This window comes from Delphinus delphis, chromosome 12, assembly GCF_949987515.2.
Source record: "Delphinus delphis chromosome 12, mDelDel1.2, whole genome shotgun sequence".
Taxonomy (NCBI): Eukaryota; Metazoa; Chordata; class Mammalia; order Artiodactyla; family Delphinidae; genus Delphinus; species Delphinus delphis.
The window spans coordinates 87,836,878-87,857,314 of NC_082694.2; the positions used below are offsets into that span (position 1 = coordinate 87,836,878).

General features: G+C 54.9%; 1 protein-coding gene across 2 annotated transcripts in view; it reads right to left on the reverse strand.

The window, feature by feature from the left end:
• Positions 1-4,144: 4,144 nt before the first annotated feature.
• The window catches only part of TRAPPC12 (trafficking protein particle complex subunit 12), a 66,241-nt gene continuing 49,948 nt past the window's right edge, over positions 4,145-20,437 (reverse strand). For both annotated transcript variants that reach the window (XM_060027160.1, XM_060027158.1), the window contains exons 7-12: positions 18,862-18,934; positions 16,732-16,805; positions 13,216-13,314; positions 8,533-8,633; positions 5,377-5,464; positions 4,145-5,230 (exon numbers count right to left, since the gene is read on the reverse strand). In XM_060027160.1, the coding sequence (XP_059883143.1) occupies positions 4,988-5,230; positions 5,377-5,464; positions 8,533-8,633; positions 13,216-13,314; positions 16,732-16,805; positions 18,862-18,934 (678 nt within the window). In that variant the 3' untranslated portion in view covers positions 4,145-4,987. The remainder of the gene's footprint in view (positions 5,231-5,376; positions 5,465-8,532; positions 8,634-13,215; positions 13,315-16,731; positions 16,806-18,861; positions 18,935-20,437) is intronic.

Genomic DNA, 20,437 nt, shown 5'->3' on the forward strand with positions numbered 1-20,437 from the left:
TGTTTTCGGGCCCGCCCCATCGTTAATTAACCCTGATGGCTGTCTGGTGAGGCAGGACGTGGGGTGCCCCGACGTTATCGATGGCCCCTGCGGGGCACGGAGGGGGCACACAAGGACACGCTGGCAGGCCACACTCCCTGGGGGCTGTAGAGGGTGTAAGGCGGAGGGGCTGCCCGCGCGGACCCAGAAGCACGGCAGGTGGTTTGTTCCCGGGTATCTAACAAACCCGTTTTAATCCCCCCGAGAGTGCTACCGGCAGGGGTCGTGGGCTGGATACTAACCACCGAAAACTCACGTCAGCTGGGAGCTCAGAGCGTGACTTTATTTGGAAATAGGGCCTTTGCAGATGTGATTGGACAGGGCTCTCGGTGAGGTCCTCCTGGGTGAGGGCGGGCCCTGAACCGAGGCCTGGGGCCCTTACAAGAAGAGCAGCCACGGAGGCAGACGTCTGAGGACCCCTGAGGACCGAGGAGGGGGCTGCAGCCGGAGCCCCCAGAGGAGCCGGGCTCACAGACGCCTGGGGTGCGCACCGCTGGCCTGCACGTGAGGTGGGGGACACGGGTGGTGTCCAGCTGCCCTGTCCGTGGTGATTTGCTGCGGCAGCTTCGGGAAACTAACCCAGTCTTTCAGATGAGACCCTGGGGCTGGGAGGGTTCAGCTTTCCACCCACAGTCGTGCAGGCGGTGAGCAAGGGCTGGCCCCAGGCCGGCGTCTCCCCAGTGCTGGGTGTGGGGAGGACCCGGCACACCCGTGGGCCAGGATGGAGCCCTGGGCACCGTCTGCACTGCTCGCAGGTGTCCCAGGTTGTCGTCCTGGTGGACGGCGCCTGTCTCTGAAACCAAAACCCTTTCCCTGTCGCCGCCGGCCCTGCTGGTCCTGCCCCAGGAACGTGTCTGTCAGTGCCCCCGTCGCTGTCCCCCGGCTCCGCTGGTCCCCGGCCCCCACCCCGCATGGGTGCACCCGGGTCACGTCCTCCCGGAGGGATCCTTAGTTGAAGGCTCCTGACTGGTGGCCGGAGTCCACCCTGCTGTCTGGCCGCACGTGGCCACCTGGCATCGCAGTCACCCTGGGCGCCTGTGTTGTCTGCTGGCCACATCGGCGCCTTCTCGAGGGGGCGTCCTCCGTGGGCTGTTCCGTCGTCTTCCTGGCTGAAGCGAGTCTCTCCCGCGCCCTCTCCCACCTTGCCCGGCACCCGCCAGATGCCCCGCTGTTGGGAGTGCCTGGGGTTGGCCGTGAGCACCAGGCGAGGGGACCCAAGGCCGTGGAAGCTGCACCGGATCACAGCGCTGGTGGCCCAGCGGACTTCGCTGAATGAGCGGCCCTCTCCCCCAGGTGGCGGCCGGGGTCTCGGGGCCGCAGCCCAGCTCCGTGCCGGCCGGGCCTGGTCCTCATGCGCAGCTGGCAGCGTGCGCTGCGTGGGGTCCAGGGCGAGTGGCCGCTCCGGCCCTGGGCGAGCCTCATGGGGACGGAGGGACCGTCCCGGGCTCCACAGGTCTATTTGAGGGAATCGTCCTGCACGGCCTGACCTGTGTGTGCGTGTGTGTTGTGTGCACGTGCACATGCAGGTGAGTGTCACAGAACATGAACACACGCGTCGCTAACCCGAACAATTCCGAGGCAGCGTGTGAAGCCCCCTTCCCGCGATGGGCCCCAGCCACGCCCCTGGAAAACGCACTGTAGACCTTGGGTGTGGCCCCAGCACTGCTTTCCTGAACGGCTCATCTTGTTAGCGTCAGCACGTGGAAGGAACGACTGACGTTTTCTCTGTGGCTCGAGTATACGGTATGGATTGAAGTATTTGTATCGTGGACGGGGGGACACTTAACGCTGTGTCCCGGTTTTTGGTTTGGCTTTGCTTTCCGCGATCGCGAAGGGTGCCGCACACCCTTGTGGGCCGTGGGTCTCGGGCGCCTGCGGTCCAGCAGCATCAGCGCTCCCGCCAAGGCTGTTGGTGAAAGCGACCCTCCTCACTCTGCTCCCCTCGCTCCTGTGTGCTCTCTCCTCCCCGGGCCCTGAGGGTTGTGGAGCCTGGAAAGCCCTGCACTGCGGCTCCCACTGCCAGGCCAGGCCTCGCCCCTCCCAGGGCACTAGCGCTGTTCCCCGTGGGCCGCTGAGGCCCCAGGATGACGAGGTTGTCTGAGTGTCCCTGTGTCGTGACACCCGACCCGCAGGGACCGGCTGGCCTTCCGTGGCAGCAGTGGGAACCATCTGCAACCAGGTGTCAATTACTTTGTATTTCCAGAAATCGAGAGAAAGCATAAAGGATGACATTAAAAAACCACCATTCTAAAAAAAGGCCTGGCGCTGTGCAGACACTGGTGAGTCTCCCAGGACCATCCCCCAGCCCCTTCCTCGCTCCCCTGGGACACTCACTGAGCCACGTGGTTCCTGCACCTGTTTTTCTCCAGTTCTGCAGACGTGTACCTACAAACAATGTTTGTATTTTCAAAATAAATGGCATTTCATTGTATGTACAGTCCTAATCTTGATTATTTGAGCAGGTTTGGGATATGCCCATGTGGATACATGTCCAGACCGTCCCTTTTAATCGCTGTATATACTGTTCAATTACAGAGCATGTCACACTATCACTATAATTTTTAAATCACTTTTTATTTTTTAAAGGCAAAACATTTACCAATTTTGATGATTTTTTCCCCTCTGGTTATAAAAACAACACACACACACACACAATGTGGAAAAATGTGAGGTTCAGAGTCACAGAAGGGCAAATAAAAATGCCATTGTGCTCATCCTTTTGCTGTGACTGATTTAACATCTAGTATTACTTTTCAGTCCCTTCCGTTAACATATGCACGTATTATGTAAATATACATTTCTTTTGAGTACTTTTCCATGTCATTAACTTTTTAAACATGGTCTTGCATAAACGCGTCTTAGGAATATGGGCAATTAGTGAAACCACTCCCCTACTGTAAAATTTTGACTTGGGTGCAAACTTCTTTTCCAGAAAAGCTCATCTCTTTCTGCTCCTACAAGCCAGGTCTGGGTGTGCATCCCCACGAGGTTCATGGCTGTCAGGTCTCCCGCCTGGTGAGCATTTGGCTGGGGGTTGGGGGGGGCTGGCCCCGTCTTGGACTGGCTCAGACTGGCTCGTGCTGGCTCAGTCACTCCTGGGCTCACCGGCTGCAGGGCCGTCAGGCCCGAGGGTGCCACAGCGGACAGGCCGTCCCGCGCCGTCCAGGACACAGGTCACGGAAGGGCGGAGGCGAGTGGTGGCAGGGGGCCTGCTCCCCCGCGGGCTGCCCACAGCATTGGCGCAGGGAGCGCAGGAAGGGGAGTGGGTGTCTTGCCAGCTCAGCTGCTGTGACAGATGCCACCAATAGCGGCTCTGGGGCCTGGACGACAGAGCTCCAGGTGCCACAGGGCTGGCCACTCCCAGGCCTCGCTCCATGGCCGAGGCCGCACGTGGCCTCTCCTCCCCACCCTGTGACTTCACCTCACCTGCGTCACCTCCTCGAAGGCCCGTCTCCACAGACGGTCACGCTGGGGTGAGGGCTTCAAACTGTGAGTTTTGGGGAGCCTGTGCGGGAAGAGCTTTCTGGGCGCTTCCCAGGAGTCTGTGATGGGCGGAGGGAAAACGGAGTGCGAACTAGATAAGGTACAGCTGTTACCCCAGACCTTACAGACACCCGGGGCACGCTTCCCTCGCTGCCTCTGAGGATCTGCAAACGTGCGGAGCCTCAGCGAGCCCCGGACGGCAGGGGTTTAGTGCTCTCCCTGCCTGTCTCGACGCCCCCGGAGGGAATGGGGGTCGGGGAGGGTGCGTCCAGGATGCAAATACTGATTTACTGGGGAACCTGGAGTCCGGTTTCTGACTGGCTTGGCCTCTGCCCCCGGGAGCCTGTGCAGTGTTACCTGCTCTGTACACGGCGGACCCGGGAAGGACGGTTCCGGAATCCGAGGGGATCCGAGCAGACGCCTCCCGCCCCGCGCAGGTTCAAGGTGGAGGCCGAGCCTTGTAAACCAGCACCTCTGCCCCCCGCACCCGCCGCCAGACTTGAAGGAAAACCCTCAAGGTGAAGAAACTAAAATGGCGTATTTTGGGGCTTTTGAAACATAAGGAGTTCTGATTTTTCTTCTTGAAAAGAGACGATTTTAGAACCTCCTTGGCATCCCACAGTCCTCTTGGTGGTCTCATCTTTTTCTCCTATTTTAATGTGTAATGAAGCTGTACTTCAACAGTTGCATTGGGACCATCTGCCCAGTAGACGCTGCGCTTGTATTTTTACTTTATGTTACAAAAATGACCCGAAATACAGCTTCGCTCTGCTCTACGCAATAGATGTTTATCTCAGAGTCTTTAAAGTGAATTCCATTTTAAAGTGTATTAGAATAGCTGGATATTTAAAGGACCCTGGCCAGAGTTCTTTAGTGAAGAAGCACTCAGGTACTTCAGAGACTTTGAAAGCAGGAGTGACCGTGTAAACAGGACCGCAGACGCCCTGACCCTCAGACCTGAGAGGACAGTGTCCGCGCTGTGAGGCCCGCCCTCGTTCTGTGCAGTAGGGCCCCGAGTTCTCCGGAACCCACCCCCAGGCGTCCCCGCCCCCGCTCCCTCTGATGTGCAAATGCAGGAGGAGGAAGGACGGGTTCGTTCACCCTTCACCAGGCCGCCCGAGGTGAGCAGCACGGGCTGGGAAAGGAGCTGAGTGGACGCGGTTCGCTTTGGGCCGCCGGCGGGGACGAATGGTCTCTCTTGCCCCTTATCTATCTACCTGTGAATCCTCTAGAACATCCAGGCTCGGAGCGAGGACGGCTTGTGTTACGTGGCTCAGCTTAGCACACGAAGCAGGCCAGCTTCCAGGAATGCACAGGAGGGGCCGAGGCGCCCTGGACCCCCTCCCTCCCTTGGGTTATGTCCACCCCGCGTGTGCAAACGGCCGGAGCGGCCTGGGCCTCGGCTGGATGGAGGCCGGCTCGCGGACGCCGGGGCGGGGTTTGTCGGCTCGGGCGTCGGTGGGAACTAGGCCAGCTTGAGGCACTGTGTGTTGAAGCAGTCCCCCTCCTCGCTGGCCACGGCCTCGAGCAGAGCCTGCTTCTTCTGCAGACTCCGGGACGACTCCAGCTCGTACATGGTGGTCAGGTTGAAGAGTGCGCTCTCGTGCAGGCAGTGCCGCGGGTCCTGCTGGGTCATGGCCTCCAGCTGCCGCAGCGAGTCCTTGAGTCGGCCCAGGTAGAGCAGGCACACGGCCGCGTTGTTGTTGGCCTGGAGGGGGACACGCGGGACTGGATGCGGCCTCACAGGGCCCGAGGACCTCCCTGGCCCCCATGAGAGTGCCTGATGCCGGCAGACTTGTTGGGAGGGGCGGGGGGCACGGGGTGGGGGGAGCCGCCTCTGCTCGGGTGTCTTACCACCGCATTTGCTGGGTCAATCCTTAGAATCTCTGTGAAGCATCGGTGGGCTTCTGCAAAGTTGTTCTGACCGAGGTGAAGGAAAGCTCTGGAAATAAGCAACGCACAGAGGATTAACCAGGAAAGTCAGAATGCGGGCAGGTGCGTGGCAGCAGCACTGACGGGGCAGCTCCCAGAACTGGAACCCCACAGGGAGGACCAGGCAGCATTGGCCCCTCAGGCGTCACCCGAGCCAGGTGGTGTCAGTGCTTTCCAGATATGGCAGGGGACAGGGCATTCTGGGGAGCAAACTGCACTGGGTCTGACATCTGTTAGTTTAATTCAATCCCTATCAAAATACCGATGGCATTTTTCACAGAACTGGGACAAAAGAATTTTAAATTTGTAGGGAAACACAAAAGACCCCGAATAGCCAAAACTATCTTGAGAAAGAAAACTGGAGCTGGAGGAATCACGCTTTCTGACTTCCAACTATACTACAAATCTACAATGATCAAAACGGTATGGTACTGGCACAAAAACTGACATAGATCAATGGAACAGGAAAGAAAGCCCAGAGGCAAACCCACACACCTATGGTCGACTAATCTATGACAAAGGAGGCAAGAATATACAGCAGAGAAAAGTCTCTTCAGCAAGTGGTGTTGGGAAGACTGGACAGCCTCATGTAAAAGAATGAAATTAGAGGGAATTCCCTGGCAGTCCAGTGGTTAGGACTCGGCTCTTTCACTGCTGGGGCCCAGGTTCGACCCCTGATCAGGGAACTAAGATCCTGCAAGCCCTGTGCCCTGTGGCATGGCCCCAGGCGCCCCCCCCACCCCAAAAAGAATGCAATTACAATATCCCTTCATGCCATACAAAAAAATAAGTAAACTCAAAATGGATTAAAAACCTAAATATAAGACCAGAAACCAAAAAACTCCTAGAGGAAATCGTAGGCAGTACACTCTGTGACATAAATAGTAGCAATATTTTTTTTGGATCCGTCTCCTAAAGCAAAGGAAATAAAAGAAAAAATAAACAAATGGGACCTAATTAAACTTAAAAGCTTTTGTATAGCAAAGGAAACCATCGATAAAATGAAAAGGCAGTCTACTGAGTGGGAGAAAATATTTGCAAGTGATATGACCTATAAGGAGTTAATATCCAACATATATAAACAGCTCATTCAGGGACTTCCCTGGTGGTCCAGTGGTTAAGAATCCGCCTTCCAATGCAGGGGATGCGGGTTCGATCCCTGGTTGGGGAACTAAGATCCCACATGCCACGGGATGCCTCAACTAGAGAGCCCGTGCACTGCAACGAAGAGCCCACTTGCTGCAACGAAGATCCCGTGTGCCACAACAACCAAGACCCAATGCAGCCAAATAAATAAATAAATACTAAAAAAAATAAACAGCTCATTCAATTCAACATAAAAAAAGATTAAAACCTGGGCAGAAGACCTGAATAAACCCCTACTTATATGGTCGATTAATCTGTGACAAAGGAGGCAAGAATATACAATGAGGCAAAGACTCTTCAATAAATGGTGTTGGATAAACAGGACAGCTACATGCAAGAGAATCAGACTAGACTCCTAACTCACACCAAAGTAAGTTCAAAATGAATTTAAAACTTAAATGTAAGACCTGAAACCATACAACTTCTAGAGGAAGATACAGGCAGTATTCTTTGACATCAGTCTTAGCAATAGTTTTTTGGATCTGTCTCCTCAAGCAAGAGAAACAAAAGCAAACAAACAGCCAGGACGACATCAAACCAAGCAGCTCTTGCACAGTGAAGGAAACTCAGCAAAATGAACGGGCAGCCAGCCGAACGGGAGAAGATATTTGCAACTGGTATATATCAAATAGGGGTTAACAAAGAACTCAAACAACTCAACATCAAAAATACCTGATTAAAAAATGGGCAGAGGACCTGAATACACAATTTTCCAAGGAAGACATACAGATGGCCAGACACACGGAAAGATGCGCAATGTCACTAATCGGGGAAATGCAAATGAAAACCACAATAAGATATCACCTCACACCTGACAGAATGGCTGTTATCAAAACGACAACAAGTAACCAGTGGTGGTGAGGCTGTGGAGAAAGGGGACCCTTGTGCCCTGTTGGTGGGAATGTAAACTGGTGCAGCCGCTGTGGAGAACAGTATGGAGGGTCCTCAAAAAACTAGAAATAGAGCTGCCATATGAGCCAGTAATTCCACTCCTGGGTATTTATCCAAAGAAAATAAAAACACTAATTAGAAAAAAATACATGCACCCCTACGTTCACTGCAGCATTATTTACAATTGCCAAGATACAGAAAGCAATCTAAGTGTCCATCAACAGATGAATGGATAAAGGGGTGTGCGTGCAGTGCATGGAATATTACTTGGTCATAAAAAAGAATGAAATCTTACCATTTGTGACAACATGGATGGACCTAGAGGGCATTATGCTAAGTGAAATAAGTCAGAGAAAAACAAATACTGTACGATTTCACTTATATGTGGAATCTAAAAACGAACAAACACAGAACAGAAACAGAGTTACAGACACAGAGAACAAACAGGTGGTTGCCAGAAGTGGGGTGGGTGAGGGGAGGACAGAAACAGGTGATTAAGGGAGGGGGATATAGAGGGACAAACTTCAGGTGCAAAATAAACATGTCACGGGTCTGAAATGCACAGTGTGAGGAATGCAGTCAGTGATAATGTGAGAACTGTGTGTGGAGACACGTCATAATTAGACTAATGGTGGTGACAGTTTGAAAGCTATAGAAATATCAAGTCCCTATGTTGTATAACAGAAACTAACACAGTGTTGCAAGGCAATTATACTTCAAACAAACAGAAAAAGATCAGATTTGTGGTTGCCCGTGGAGGGGAAGGGGGAGGGGGGATTAGATGAAGGTGGTCAAAAGGTACAAACTTCCAGTTATAAATAAGTACTAGGGATGCAGTGTGCAACACGATGAACATAGTTAACACGGCCGTACGTTACATGTGAGATGATGGATGTTCAGTGAACTTACTGTGGTCCTCACTCCATGATGTCACTATGGAAATCAGATAGATCACCATGCTGCACACCTTACACTTACACCGGCTGTAAGTTAATTATATCTCAGTAAAACTGGAAGGAAAAATAAAGGAAAAATACATACCTGTTCATTAAAACCATTATTTTACCCTGCAGTCCATCCAGTTTCTGTGTTACTTTCTCTACGTCTTGAAAGTACTTTTCAGCTGTCTTTATGTCTCCAATCTGCTTTGACAAAATTATGTAGTCAGTTCAGCTGACAAATGTTAAATGTAAACCCACATACACAGTTTCCTCATGTTGTGTATCAGGCAGGGTAAAACTCTGGTATAACCATTTACTGATGATCACTTTTTGTTACCAAAAAAAAGTAAGAGCCATTTAGGATACAGCAGGACGTCAACATCTATCTCTACGTCAGCAAGTGAGTGGTTAATACACCTGCATGTTAACAAGTCTCTTACAGTTTTTAATTTGTACCCTTCAAAAGGAATCCTGGCATAGCATTATGAAAACTAAAAATACCTCCCGACCCTGGCCAGGCCCCGGGCCCGTTCTTAAACCTGCCCGTGGATCATTTCAAGAAACCTCTGCCTTGTAGCACCCAGGCAAAACATGCTCCACAAGTCCAACTTGTATATTTGGCAAATTAAACTTGATATTATCGTTAAAAAAAAAGAAAAAAAAAAGAATGACTAAAAACGTACAACATTTACCTTTTGGTATAATATTACAGTCTCCCAGTCAATTATTGGGGGGTTATTTGTGACCAGTAAAATGACAGAGATCATCAAACTAACAAATTTCAGTCCTATTCTGACCCAATAATACAGAATTCTATCGTGCGAACAAATGGCCGCGCTCTTAGCGAACGGTTACGGAGACCTCCTCAGCTCCCTCTAAAATGAAGCCAGAGCCACTGGGGGTCCTGATGGCTAAACCCCCTCCCCCGTCCTGCCATCGCTGCGGACCACAGCCTGGGGGGCGGGGGGTTAAGAGGGAATCGGGTCTCCTTCTGCACGAGGACGGAGATCAGTGATCTAAGGCTTAGACTGCAAAATACAGGAAAAATGAAAACCCTGTGACAACAAAGACCTTACGACCAGGGTGAAGGAAGAACAAAGGCCTCTGTGTTCCAGGCCTAAAGGAGCAGCTCTGGAGCAGCTGACTCCAGGGCATCTCGTTACAACACACCACGAGGTGTCTCTGCATCTGCCGAGGGGACAGCATCGCAGCTGCAGTGTCAGCGCCCTCTTCTGCACACTCACCCCCATCCCGATTCCCGGGGTCCTCCAGCCACCTGCCGGGAGCGCTTGTTCCCTTCCCCTTCCTTCCAGGGAAGCCCGCGTACTACCTCCCTGCAGCCGAGGGCAGGCGTGCCCACCACCCAGCACCAAGGGTCTGGGTTACTCTCCACAGTGAGACCCCTGCAGGCAGCACCCGGCCCCTTCACGGTACCCTGGGAAACCAGGGCCTGGTGTTTGGTGACACAAAGACACTGGCTGCACTGCTGCTGCTGTGAGTAATGAGCGCCCTTCGTCGCCGACCCGGGGATCTCGAGTCCTCAGCCAGCGCCCATCAAGCTACCCTCACGGTCTCCAGCCCCTCTCTGTTGTCAATGCTGCCCCGAAAAACACCCCGCCAGGAGGAGGAAACAAAGTGGCACCATCCGCGCGTCTACCGGCCCCGCCCTCACGCACACGGTGGGAGCACCCGCGGTCCCCCACAGAGGCCTGAACATCTGCGTCCCCCGCAGTGCGCTCACTTACCCTGCATCCTCCAGGGCCCAGGGGCATACTGATGGAGATACTGACGCTCACCAGCTGATAACAAAGGTGCACCAAGCCCTAAATGTCTGCTGGGTGCTGTGCTAAGTGCTTCCCACCGCTCACAACTTCTAACAAGCTGTGCTGTTGGTCCCACTCCTTTCTTCACTCTCTGGATTAAAAAGATGAGGCTCAGAAAGGCTGGGTGGTTTCCTCAGGTCACAAAGCTAACATAACAGAATGGGACTGTCCAACTCCCAGACCACGTGCTGGCCCTCTGCACCGCACGGCCTCAAGGAGCTGGCACAGGACTTGCGCTGAAACTATTTTCTAGTGGGGGATAACGAAGGAATCTTAGAATTTTCTTTGCCACCTACTGATTTTTCTGGTCATTAGAAGGTAAGTTCACATCCTTGTATTTCTTTTTTTTTTTTTTAAAGAATTAATTTATTTTTGGCTGCATTGGGTCTTCGTTGCTGTGCACGGGCTTTCTCTAGTTGAGGCAAGCGGGGGCTACTCTTCGTTGCGGTGCGCAGGCTTCTCACTGCGGTGGCTTCTCTTGTTGCGGAGCACGGGCTCTAGGCACGCGGGCTCTGGTAGTTGTGGCTCGCGGGCTTTAGAGCGCAGGCTCAGTACTTGTGGCGCACAGGCTTAGCTGCTCCGCGGTGTGTGGGATCTTCCCGGACCAGGGCTCGAACCCGTGTCCCCTGCATTGGCAGGCGGATTCTTAACCACCGTGCCACCAGGGAAGTCCACATCTTCATAATTATTGAAACGTAATTAGGATTTAAAATCCTACTGATTTTCTAAGACTTAGAGGCAGCGTAAAAAATTAAACAATATAAAAAGGCAATTAAAAATATTGCAAAGTATCTAGTAAGCAAATAAACAAACCCAAACTAGTTATTTGAAGAAAACAACAGATAAGTGGATGAACTAATCAAGGAAAAGAAAGCATGAGTAAACAATTATAAATGTAAAAGGAGAAATAACTATAAAGTGAAATTGAAGTAATTATGAAAGAAGACTATATTTTACAGAACTCTAAGCAAAAACATATGTGAATACACAGACCAAACAGGTGATCTTCTTGGCACTCTAAATTGCCAAAATTGATGCCAGAAACAGAGAGAAAAAACCTCACGCGTGGAACACTAAAGCCATTAGTAACAGTATTAAGTTACCCAACAAATCCTAGGAGGGTGGCTGAGGCCTCTTTGAGGTCAGTTATTCAAATCTCCCAGGAACATGTAATTCCAGAGTGTCCAAAATATCCCAGAGGACAGAGAAAGCAAGCAAGCAGCTATGTTTATGAAGACAGAACACAGCTACCAAATGCTTTGAGAAGGGCACGCTCACACACACACACACACACACACACACACACACACACACACGCATACGCACGCACAAACCCAGACCAATTTCACTTATAACGATAACTGCAGAGATCTGGGGACACTTCCCCGGGGAGCCCAACGTATTGGAGGCGCAAATGTGAATACTTCTGTGGCCAGAAACGTCTCCACGGAAGCACCGACCAAGCCCCAGTCTGACCGTCAGGGTCCCTCCCCTGGGCCGTCAGGTCCATGACTGTCACAGAAAGACTGTGCTTTCATATTTCAGGGTTCCTAGATGGACCTCCAGCATACATTTCTCAAATTATGCAAATTAAGACAGAAATGAAGTTTCTGAGATCGTCCTGAGTAGTGAGAAATTAGAGCAGATACAGAGCATTCTTTTAGTACGAGAATCAGGACAATAACCGGGCACCACGAGATCCCGGGCACGGCATTCTTTACACGGCTGCCTCGTTTCATCGGCACAAGGACCCCAAGAGGCAGCCACGAGCGTCCCTGGTGCACAGAGGAGAGGATGCAGCTCAGGAGGGTGGCCAGCCCAGGGTCAAGGCTAGGTAAGCACCAAGGACAAACAGAAACCCGGGTCTTTCAGATGCTAGAACACGCGTTCTTCGACATCCATGAGTTACTCAGTGAAGGTCAAGCTTCAGAGACTGGGGCAGGGACCCCGGGCATCCTGGGAGGGACTTGGACGACACACAGGCGGCCTTCACTGTTGGGTTGTCTCTGGATGCCCCCCGGGGAGCGGCGTGTGTGCGCTTGTGTGTGCGCGCGCTTGCGTCTGTGCGTGGCGTGGAGGACGGGGTGGAGGTGGGGTGCGTGTGTGCACGCATTCGTGTGTGTAGTGGCCAGGAGGTGCAGGAGGACAGGACCAACATCAGTGAAGAGAACCTGGGCTCTGGGTGACCTTGTTCAAATTCCTCCTGTGGGCCTGACCTCTGGGACCTCAGGCAGGTCACTTGAGCCCCGGGAAGCCTCAGTCTGCTCCTCTGTAAAGTGGGCCGGTCACACGGCGGAGGAGGATGGCCCAGCAGGGCACCCGCTCAGGGCCAGCGCCTCCCCACATCCATCCCCCTTGCTTTGACCACCACGGACGGCCCCATCAGGCTCCCGCCCAGGCTGCGGGTGCTACGGTCGACACCCTTTGAGACTGAGGGTGCGGGGCTGAGGCACCTGCGCTCGGCCTGCGAGTGTGGGCCTGCCGTCGTGGGGACGACAGGAGCGAGGACGGGCGCCTGGCACCCTGGCACCAAATGCGCCCCGGCTTCAGCGCCATCCCTGGCAAAGCGGGTACGTCCTGGCTTCCTGCACTGTCGGGACCATGGCTCCAAGCGGGACCTCCTTTGTCCACGCACGTGGATTCAAGCGCGCTTTGGCTATGTTATCAGCCACTTAAAATAAGACTACTGACGGTTTTGTCAACACACTTCTACCTGCAACAGGGCAATTTCTCAAGGAATCCATCTCAGCGCTTCCCAGATGAAAATCTACGAAAATGCACGTCTAGCAATTGGCTTCCTAATCACGTCAAAGCCCGGAGCACCGTCAAGCCAGGACCAAGAAAACTACCCCTTCTACAGCCACAGAAGTCTGACTTGATGTACTTCCTGTTCTCTTTCTGGAATCTACAGCATCCACGCTAAGGCGACCCCGGCCCACCCTGCCAGCCGCGCGGCTCACCTGGAGGAAGATCCGGCCAATGCAGCTCAGCAGCTGGGGCTCCTGGTGGGGGTAGTACTGGACGACCGAGCGGTACGCGTCCACGGCCAGCACGTAATCCTGCGGGGGACCCAGAGAGCATCCCAGAGTTAGGAGGATCACGCTGTTTTACACGTTACAGGAGCTCACGTACCTGCAGACTCGCACGTGAAGCGGGAACACGAATGCGTGGGCAGGTGGGACGTGGCACCGCCGTGAGGGCGGCAGATGGCCCAGCAAACCAGGCTCTGAGTTCTGTGTGTAACCACGGTCCTGAGAGCCTTCCTCTCCCCGAGGGGCTCTGGTTGTGCACTGAGGGCAGAGGGGCTTTCTTCTTCCAGCTTCTGAGTAGCAACTAGTATTTCACCTGGACTCACTCTTTCTTTTCTGACAAAATCCTTAATTGGTGAATTTTGTCTTGCCTCCATCTGCCAGACACAGAGACTGAATTTATTAATAGCATCTCTTAAACATTTTCTTTACTAAAACTCGAGGTAAAGTTCTTAAACGTAGACAAACATAAGCCCCGTAAAACAGCTGGGCCGGGAGAGCTCGCTGGCTCTGGCGGGAGGAGGCCATCCGGGGCACCTGGCCGTCTTGCCAGGGTCACAAGGACAAATCCCCAACAGCCCCGAGCTCAGACGGCAGGGTCACCGTCCCGCCTGCTGGTGGGCACTGTCCCGGGCTGGTGTGAACCGCTCCCTGCGTCTCCCGGGTCAGCAAACAGCAGGCCGCGCGGCAGTGTTCTCCTCACTGAGTCTTCGTAAAACCCCACAAGGTGCTTTTCTTTCTTTCGTCGTCTACGTTTTCAATCTCATGAAAACTGGGACAGGCGTTACTAGTTCGCTAACTGGGATGTTATGAAGACAGACAGACGACAAGAAACATTCCAGTTTAGCAGGAAAAAAAATGGGAAGACTCTGGCAGCTTCGAGAGCAGCTCTTCACGACGAACTGGACTTGCTGGTGCAGGTGGCGAGCCGGCAGCACCTGCCTGTCCCCCTCGGCTCCTGGCACCGCTGCCCGTGCCCTGCCCAGCGGGAGTGCGCGGGTGAGGGTGTGCCGAGAGCCCGCTCTCGGGGCGGCAGTGACCCCCGGTGCCTGGGGCCCGAGGGACGCTGAGGCCCGGCTTGGGGTCCGGCGCTGCTGAGCCCTGGACTTCTGCGGGGAGACAGGGGCACCTCGGAGCATCTGAGAATCACCCACTGTGCTGAACGTCTACGCCTCACTTCAGGTTTAGGGCGAACGAAAGGCCACCTCGCCGTTCGTGTCCGGCGGCGCCCAAGTGTCACCGGGTCAGGCCAGTGCACACGCCCCGATCCCGGCCCGCGTCTCCGGGTGGCTCTGTGGCCGGCGTCGCCGCCTGACACCTCCACGTCTCGGCGCTCTGGCCTGCTACGGAGAGGCATGCGGCCGCTGTCCCGCCGGAGCGGCGCTCCTGGGAGAGCACGGCTGGGGACCCCGTGCGGAGGCTTTCAGACGAGGCGCCGGACCCGGGTGGCAGCCCCGGGTGGCTGCAGCCTCGGGCCCGGGCCCTGGCGGTTCCAAGGAGCCCGGCCTCCAGTAAACCAGAGCGGAGCGCGGCCCAGAGCTTGTCAGCGGACGACCATTTAACGAAATCGTTTATTTACCGGAGGAAAGGAGGAAATGCGGCCCCGGCTGAAGGGCGCTCTCGAGGGCGAGCGCCGTCCAGGCCGCGGGCAGGCGGGCGCGGCCGCTCGCAGGGACCGATTGCTCTAGCTCCGTCTTCCCCCTCTTCTTTCAGCAGCTGCACCGTCTGGAGGGGCACCGAGGCGGGCGGCGCGGCGCCCTGAGTCTCCCAGATGGGCTGGAGTGCCCAGGCTGCGACAGTGTTTCAGGCACACGTTCGGGCTGAAGCGTGTGGACAGACTTCTCATCGTTAAAAAGGTGAATCAGCGTTCACGTCGCCGTAGCAGAAATGTTATTCAGAATAAGAAGCGGCTGCTGAAGTAACCCAGCGTCGCCCACACGCGAACGGAAGGGACGGGACGCGCCGGTGAGGCCGACGCTGCTGTAATTCCGGGCTCGCTCACTAGGTGGCGACAGGATGCGCACGCGTGCTGGCGCCTCAGCCGCAAAATTTTTCATTCCTTTTTTTAACTCGTGGAAATGAAAGCATAATCTAAAATCTCAAATTAAACTGCACTTGTGGTAAAAGTATTTTTGAAGCACAGTGATCTGTTCTGTACTGAGTCCCGACAACGTAGGTACAAGACTTAGTCTGGCGCCTGGTGGTATCATCACTCCAGCAGTAGACAAAGGGTGTTCTTATCCCACAATTTTCTATTAATGTGCCTTAAAAATGCACACAGGAAGCCACCAGTGGAACAGGAGACCCTCCTGAGGTGTCCCAGCCTGTGACCAAGGAGACACCGATCCGCCCGTGACCTTACGATGTGTCCTTTGTTTCTGCGCGTGAGCCGGCGAGCTCCGCGGAAGGAAGGCGGCAGTGGCCCTGGGCGGCTCCCTCCACCCGCGGGAGGGACGGGGCAACGTGTCAGGGGTCACGGTGGCAGGAAGGGAGGAGCTGAGAGAACCAGAGCGCCTTAACCCCAATGCGCTGTCCAAGGGGGGCTGCAAGTGCATCCCTTCTGGGCCTTCGTTTCAGGGGAGGTCCCCGGGGCTCGGGGGTGGGAGGGGCACGCGAGGCAGTCTGCACCCCAGGGTCACAGCGACGCACGGAAGGCAGGGCCCTGGAGCAGGAGCCGAGTGCACACCCAGCGTGGCCTTCTGCACGGGACCCACAGCTGGCCCGGGATGCGGTCCCCTCGCGGGGCTGCCCTGTCAGGGTTAGACACCAGCTCCCGGAGCCCGCTTCTCCCCTCGGCCATTTGCCTGCTCTGCTCTGCTAAAACCAAGCTCAGGAGTGACTCTGGGCTGGCCCGCGGGAGGGCCACGATCTGGCCTCTTAATGGCCCAGAAGATGTTAACGGAGCTGCTCTGGGTGTCTGCGGCTCACTGATTCGGGCAGCAGCCTCCAGCCCCTGCCGCTGGGCCCTGCCAGGGAGGCATGGATGGAGGAACAAAGGAGCGACGCCCTCGGTTCAGCCTCCTCGTCCCCCAGCCACCTCCCCGGGGGGCTGGCAGTGGGAGGGGGCGGGGCTAAGGAGCAGGTCTCCCGGGGAAGCCTGTCCCCAGATGCCATGGCCATTGAGCGCAAGTCAGGTCAGGATGAGGGAAACCACCTCCTCTAATGGGGGGAACAGAGGCCAACTCTGGGACTGAATCCAGAGAAAAACAGGAGGGAGAGAGAATTGAGAGCATGAGGAGGATTTCAATTAAATCATCTCGACCCCTGTTTGAACAATTAAACTTGGCAGTGTAAATTCTACATTCTATTGACATTTCTTTCAGTAGAAATTAAAGCACGTTTATCCCGTGTCTCACTGGCCTCTCTGCTCGATAACTGCCCCCGCATGCACACCACCTCGGGGTCCCAGCAGTTCCCCCCGCCCCCCACGCCCTGAGAACATCATACCTTCATGAGCAGCAGACAATTGGCCATGGAGCACGTCACCCGTCCCAGGCGGGACCGCCACAGCTGCACGGAGGCTGCAAGAGCGGAGTACGGTGAGTGCATGGGGAGCGGGTCCTGCTGCCGGCCCGACCCAGACAGATGGACGCCCCGCCCCCGTCACCCGGCTAGGCCACCGCTCCCCGTGCTGCTCAGCCCACACCTTGGGCTGTGCTCTTGGCGACCTGCTCAGCCTCGGGGAGGACAGATCCCATGAGCCGACCAGGGCCATGTCCCCAGGTTGGCACGTCCAAAAGATGGGAAAAGCCGGCCAAGACGACAGCCCTCGCCCTGCAGCGGGGCCACTCCTGGTGTGACCTGGATGGGCTGAAGGCCTCCCGGATGCAGGGCTGGTGGACGGTCACACCCCGGTGTCAGCAGCTGCGCCCTGGTAACAGCGGCCTGCCTGCCCAAGGCCTAGGTGTTGTGACCTTTTAAGTGGAAGCAACAATTCCTAACCCATCTGCCTCAGCAGGCTCTGAGGGCAGGGGGAGTGGAGCGGATGCGGGGCGGGGAGGCTGGAGAGGCCGGTGCTTGGTCAGATGTTGAATCTGCCATCCAGCTCAGGCCCAGGGAGAAGCACGTCCCAGACACATGTGAATGGTGACCACTGGGCGAGCTTGCCTTAAGCTGACCTTCCTCCCGCTGCCGGGACCAAGGGTCAATTTTGGGATAACAGTCTCCTAGAAATGACGCTTATTCCTGGAGTGCTTGAGAAAAGGACACAAAACTTAATTGTCAGAATTAAGAACGTAACTCACTTTGCCTTTCAGCAATTAAATATACATTAGCTGCTTACACTCCCCTTATGACATCATTTTTGTGAAAAGAAAAATTCTGAATATCTTTCCTTAACCAGTGTAAAATGAGGATTCTCAGTGAACTGAATTTGATTTTGACTATCTTTGAGGACTTCCTAGTGCTTTCTTCCCCTCTTTGCCTATAAATCTGTTGATCTGCTGTGAGTTGTCAGGTTTCTGGGCACTGCTTCCTGAGCTCCAACAACTACCTGCTCTCTGCTACCAAAACACGGACCCCCCGTGGGATGACATGGCGAGACTGGGAAAGATGCTGAGGGCGGGATGTCCCAGGGCACGGAGATGCCCACGTCAGACCCCTGTTATCTACCGGCACTTACATCACTGAGAAGGACGCACGAACATCACACCTACAGACCTGGTCTCCTGGGATTTCTCAAAGAAAGGGATCTGTGTTTAAAGCACAAACGCAGCCAGAGCTGTTGGTCCTCGAGGATGGACATCTCCTGCCTGGGATGCTTCCCCCTTTCCCATAGTCACGAGCGCGTCTGGGGTGCACGGCGCCCGGGGCCCCGCCGTGCCCGAGGCATGGGCACAGGTCTCTGCCCCGGGGGGTTCTCCTCTCAGGCCACCTCTCCTGCTTCTGGCACATCCGTCTCCTCACAGCGTGGCTTCAGAGGAAGCCCATCCCTTGCCCACATCATCCGTGCTCGCCCGTGGTCACCGACAGCCGCTCCAAGTCAGGCGCAGAGCGGGGGACCACCGAGCCCCTGGAGACCACATAAGCCCACAGGCTCATGTGCAGAGGTGCCAGCCTCTTAGGGAGGTCCCATCTGAGCTGGGTTTTGAAGCATCATTAGAAGTTCTTCTCTCTAACGTTCTCAAGAAATCTCAGCCAGGATAATCTTTTCAAAACGCAGTTCGGCCCCTGCCCGCCCAGCACTCACATAACGACCCATTTCCATGGCCTGGCCCCCGAGGCTCCACACGCAGGGCCCCGTCTTCCTTTCCTCTCCAGCTCCGCCCAGGCCTCAGGCTCCCCACGGGCGGGCGGGCCAGGCACCCACCTTGCTGTGGATGCTCACGTTGATTTCTGGGGTTATTTGCTGTAGGCGGGTCTCGGCCTGACGGGGCTCCCCGAGAGCGGGGTTCGTGCCTTATGCCAGCACCAACCACGGTGCCTAGCTTGGTCCAAGAAAGGACTGAGGAGATGAATGCGTGAGAGGATGAGTGCATTACGGAGTGAGAAGGAAAAGAATGAGACAGAGAAACCTCTGGGGCCGAGCCCGCTGACGATGCCGGCTGACTGTCCAAGGAAGGCGAGTCCGGCACTGACCTTGTCTGTTCTCCGGGGCCATGCTGTTCATGCTGCCATCCTCGGCCAGGCCCTGCTCCAAGTTCGTCAGGATCTGCGGGAAATGGAAGGAAGAACAACAGAAGTGAATTTGCTTCTAGACGTTGTCACAATATACTCCAGGAGAAGCAGATTTCTCTGTATGGAAACCCATTTGTCAAGGAGCGTTTCGCAGGGACACGTTTTAAGCTTCGCTGCTCACAAGGCACGGAGATGACAGCAAACAGGGAGCTGCTATCTGACTGGTGGGGGGTTTGGGTTTATGACGCTCGTAAAGCATCAGAGACCCCAGACGAGGGGCAGATATTCTCCGTCTGTCAGGAAAGCACCAGGAATGTTACACAAGAGGACGATTATTAACTTCTGTGAAAACATCAGGCTCGCTCCTCGAGGGCACCTGAGATGTGCAGCCTTTTTAAATGTATCAGATAAATTCTGAGCATCTGTCACTTTACATAGTTTTTACTGTTCGGCTAATAACCTTGAGTTGCTTCCTCTGTGATTTGGTTTCCCTGAAAGGAAAGAAGTTGCTACCACGGTGATCTGAGCAGAGCCTATGTTCTTTTGGAGGGCAGGGTGAGGAGAAAAACGTGTTAATAGTAAAGGCTGTTTGCAGGGAAGGAAAAGAAAGACGCGCTAAGTGAAAACGGGGGTCTCATGCTTCCCTGACGGCCGACTTCAGGCCACGTGCTTTGGGGAGACACCCCCTTGTGTAGTGGGCCACGCTGCAAGGCAGCACTGCCCCAAACGGCCCACCCTCAAGAGGCGAAGCTCACGACCAGCGAAGCAGCTGCTCCGGGCTTTCACTGGCCTCGTCCCATCCACACAGAGACGGGCCAGCTGGGCCTCCTCTGCCGCCAAGGGTCAGCGCTTCACGAAAGGTGGACGACAGTTCGCTGTGAACACGAAGGCCTGTCCTACCGTGACCACTCAGGACACACCCGGGCTTCAAAACTGTAACCTCAAAGGTGAGCTAGTTGGTCCAAACGAGGTCAAATGACACTTTTCAGCCAATTGGTCTTCTGATAAATAATCATAAAAACAGACGCTGACCAGGAAAGAAGGTCTCGAAGGTACCATTGAGGAGGGACAGGAACAAAGAGAAGGACTAAGCGGTTCTGAAGAAGAAACGCGGGAGGCCTGGCTCTTCCCAGCCCCGGGGGCCACGCACAGTGCAGAGGGCCCGAGGCCTGGCCCCGACTCACGACTCACAGGCTGACGGATGGGACGTGGGGGGAGGGGCAGGCCTGACAGCAAAACCAACCACAACAAAAGAGCATGAGAGAATCATCAGAAGCACAGACTCCAGGAGGGCGGGGTCGGGGAGTGGTCCTGGCCCCCTGCAGGGCCTCTCCACACATCTGGGCAACCCACCTGGGGGGCCAGTTACCTCCAGCCTGAGCTAAATCGCAGGAGAACAGTGTCTGGGGGAGAGAGTTCCCACCCGTATGACTTCACACAGTCACAGTAACAGCACGCTGATCTACCGAAGGTCGTTTCCGTAAAGTGTAGAAACGCTCCCACCCAAAGCCTGAGCTACTCGGATGGCAAACGTGGC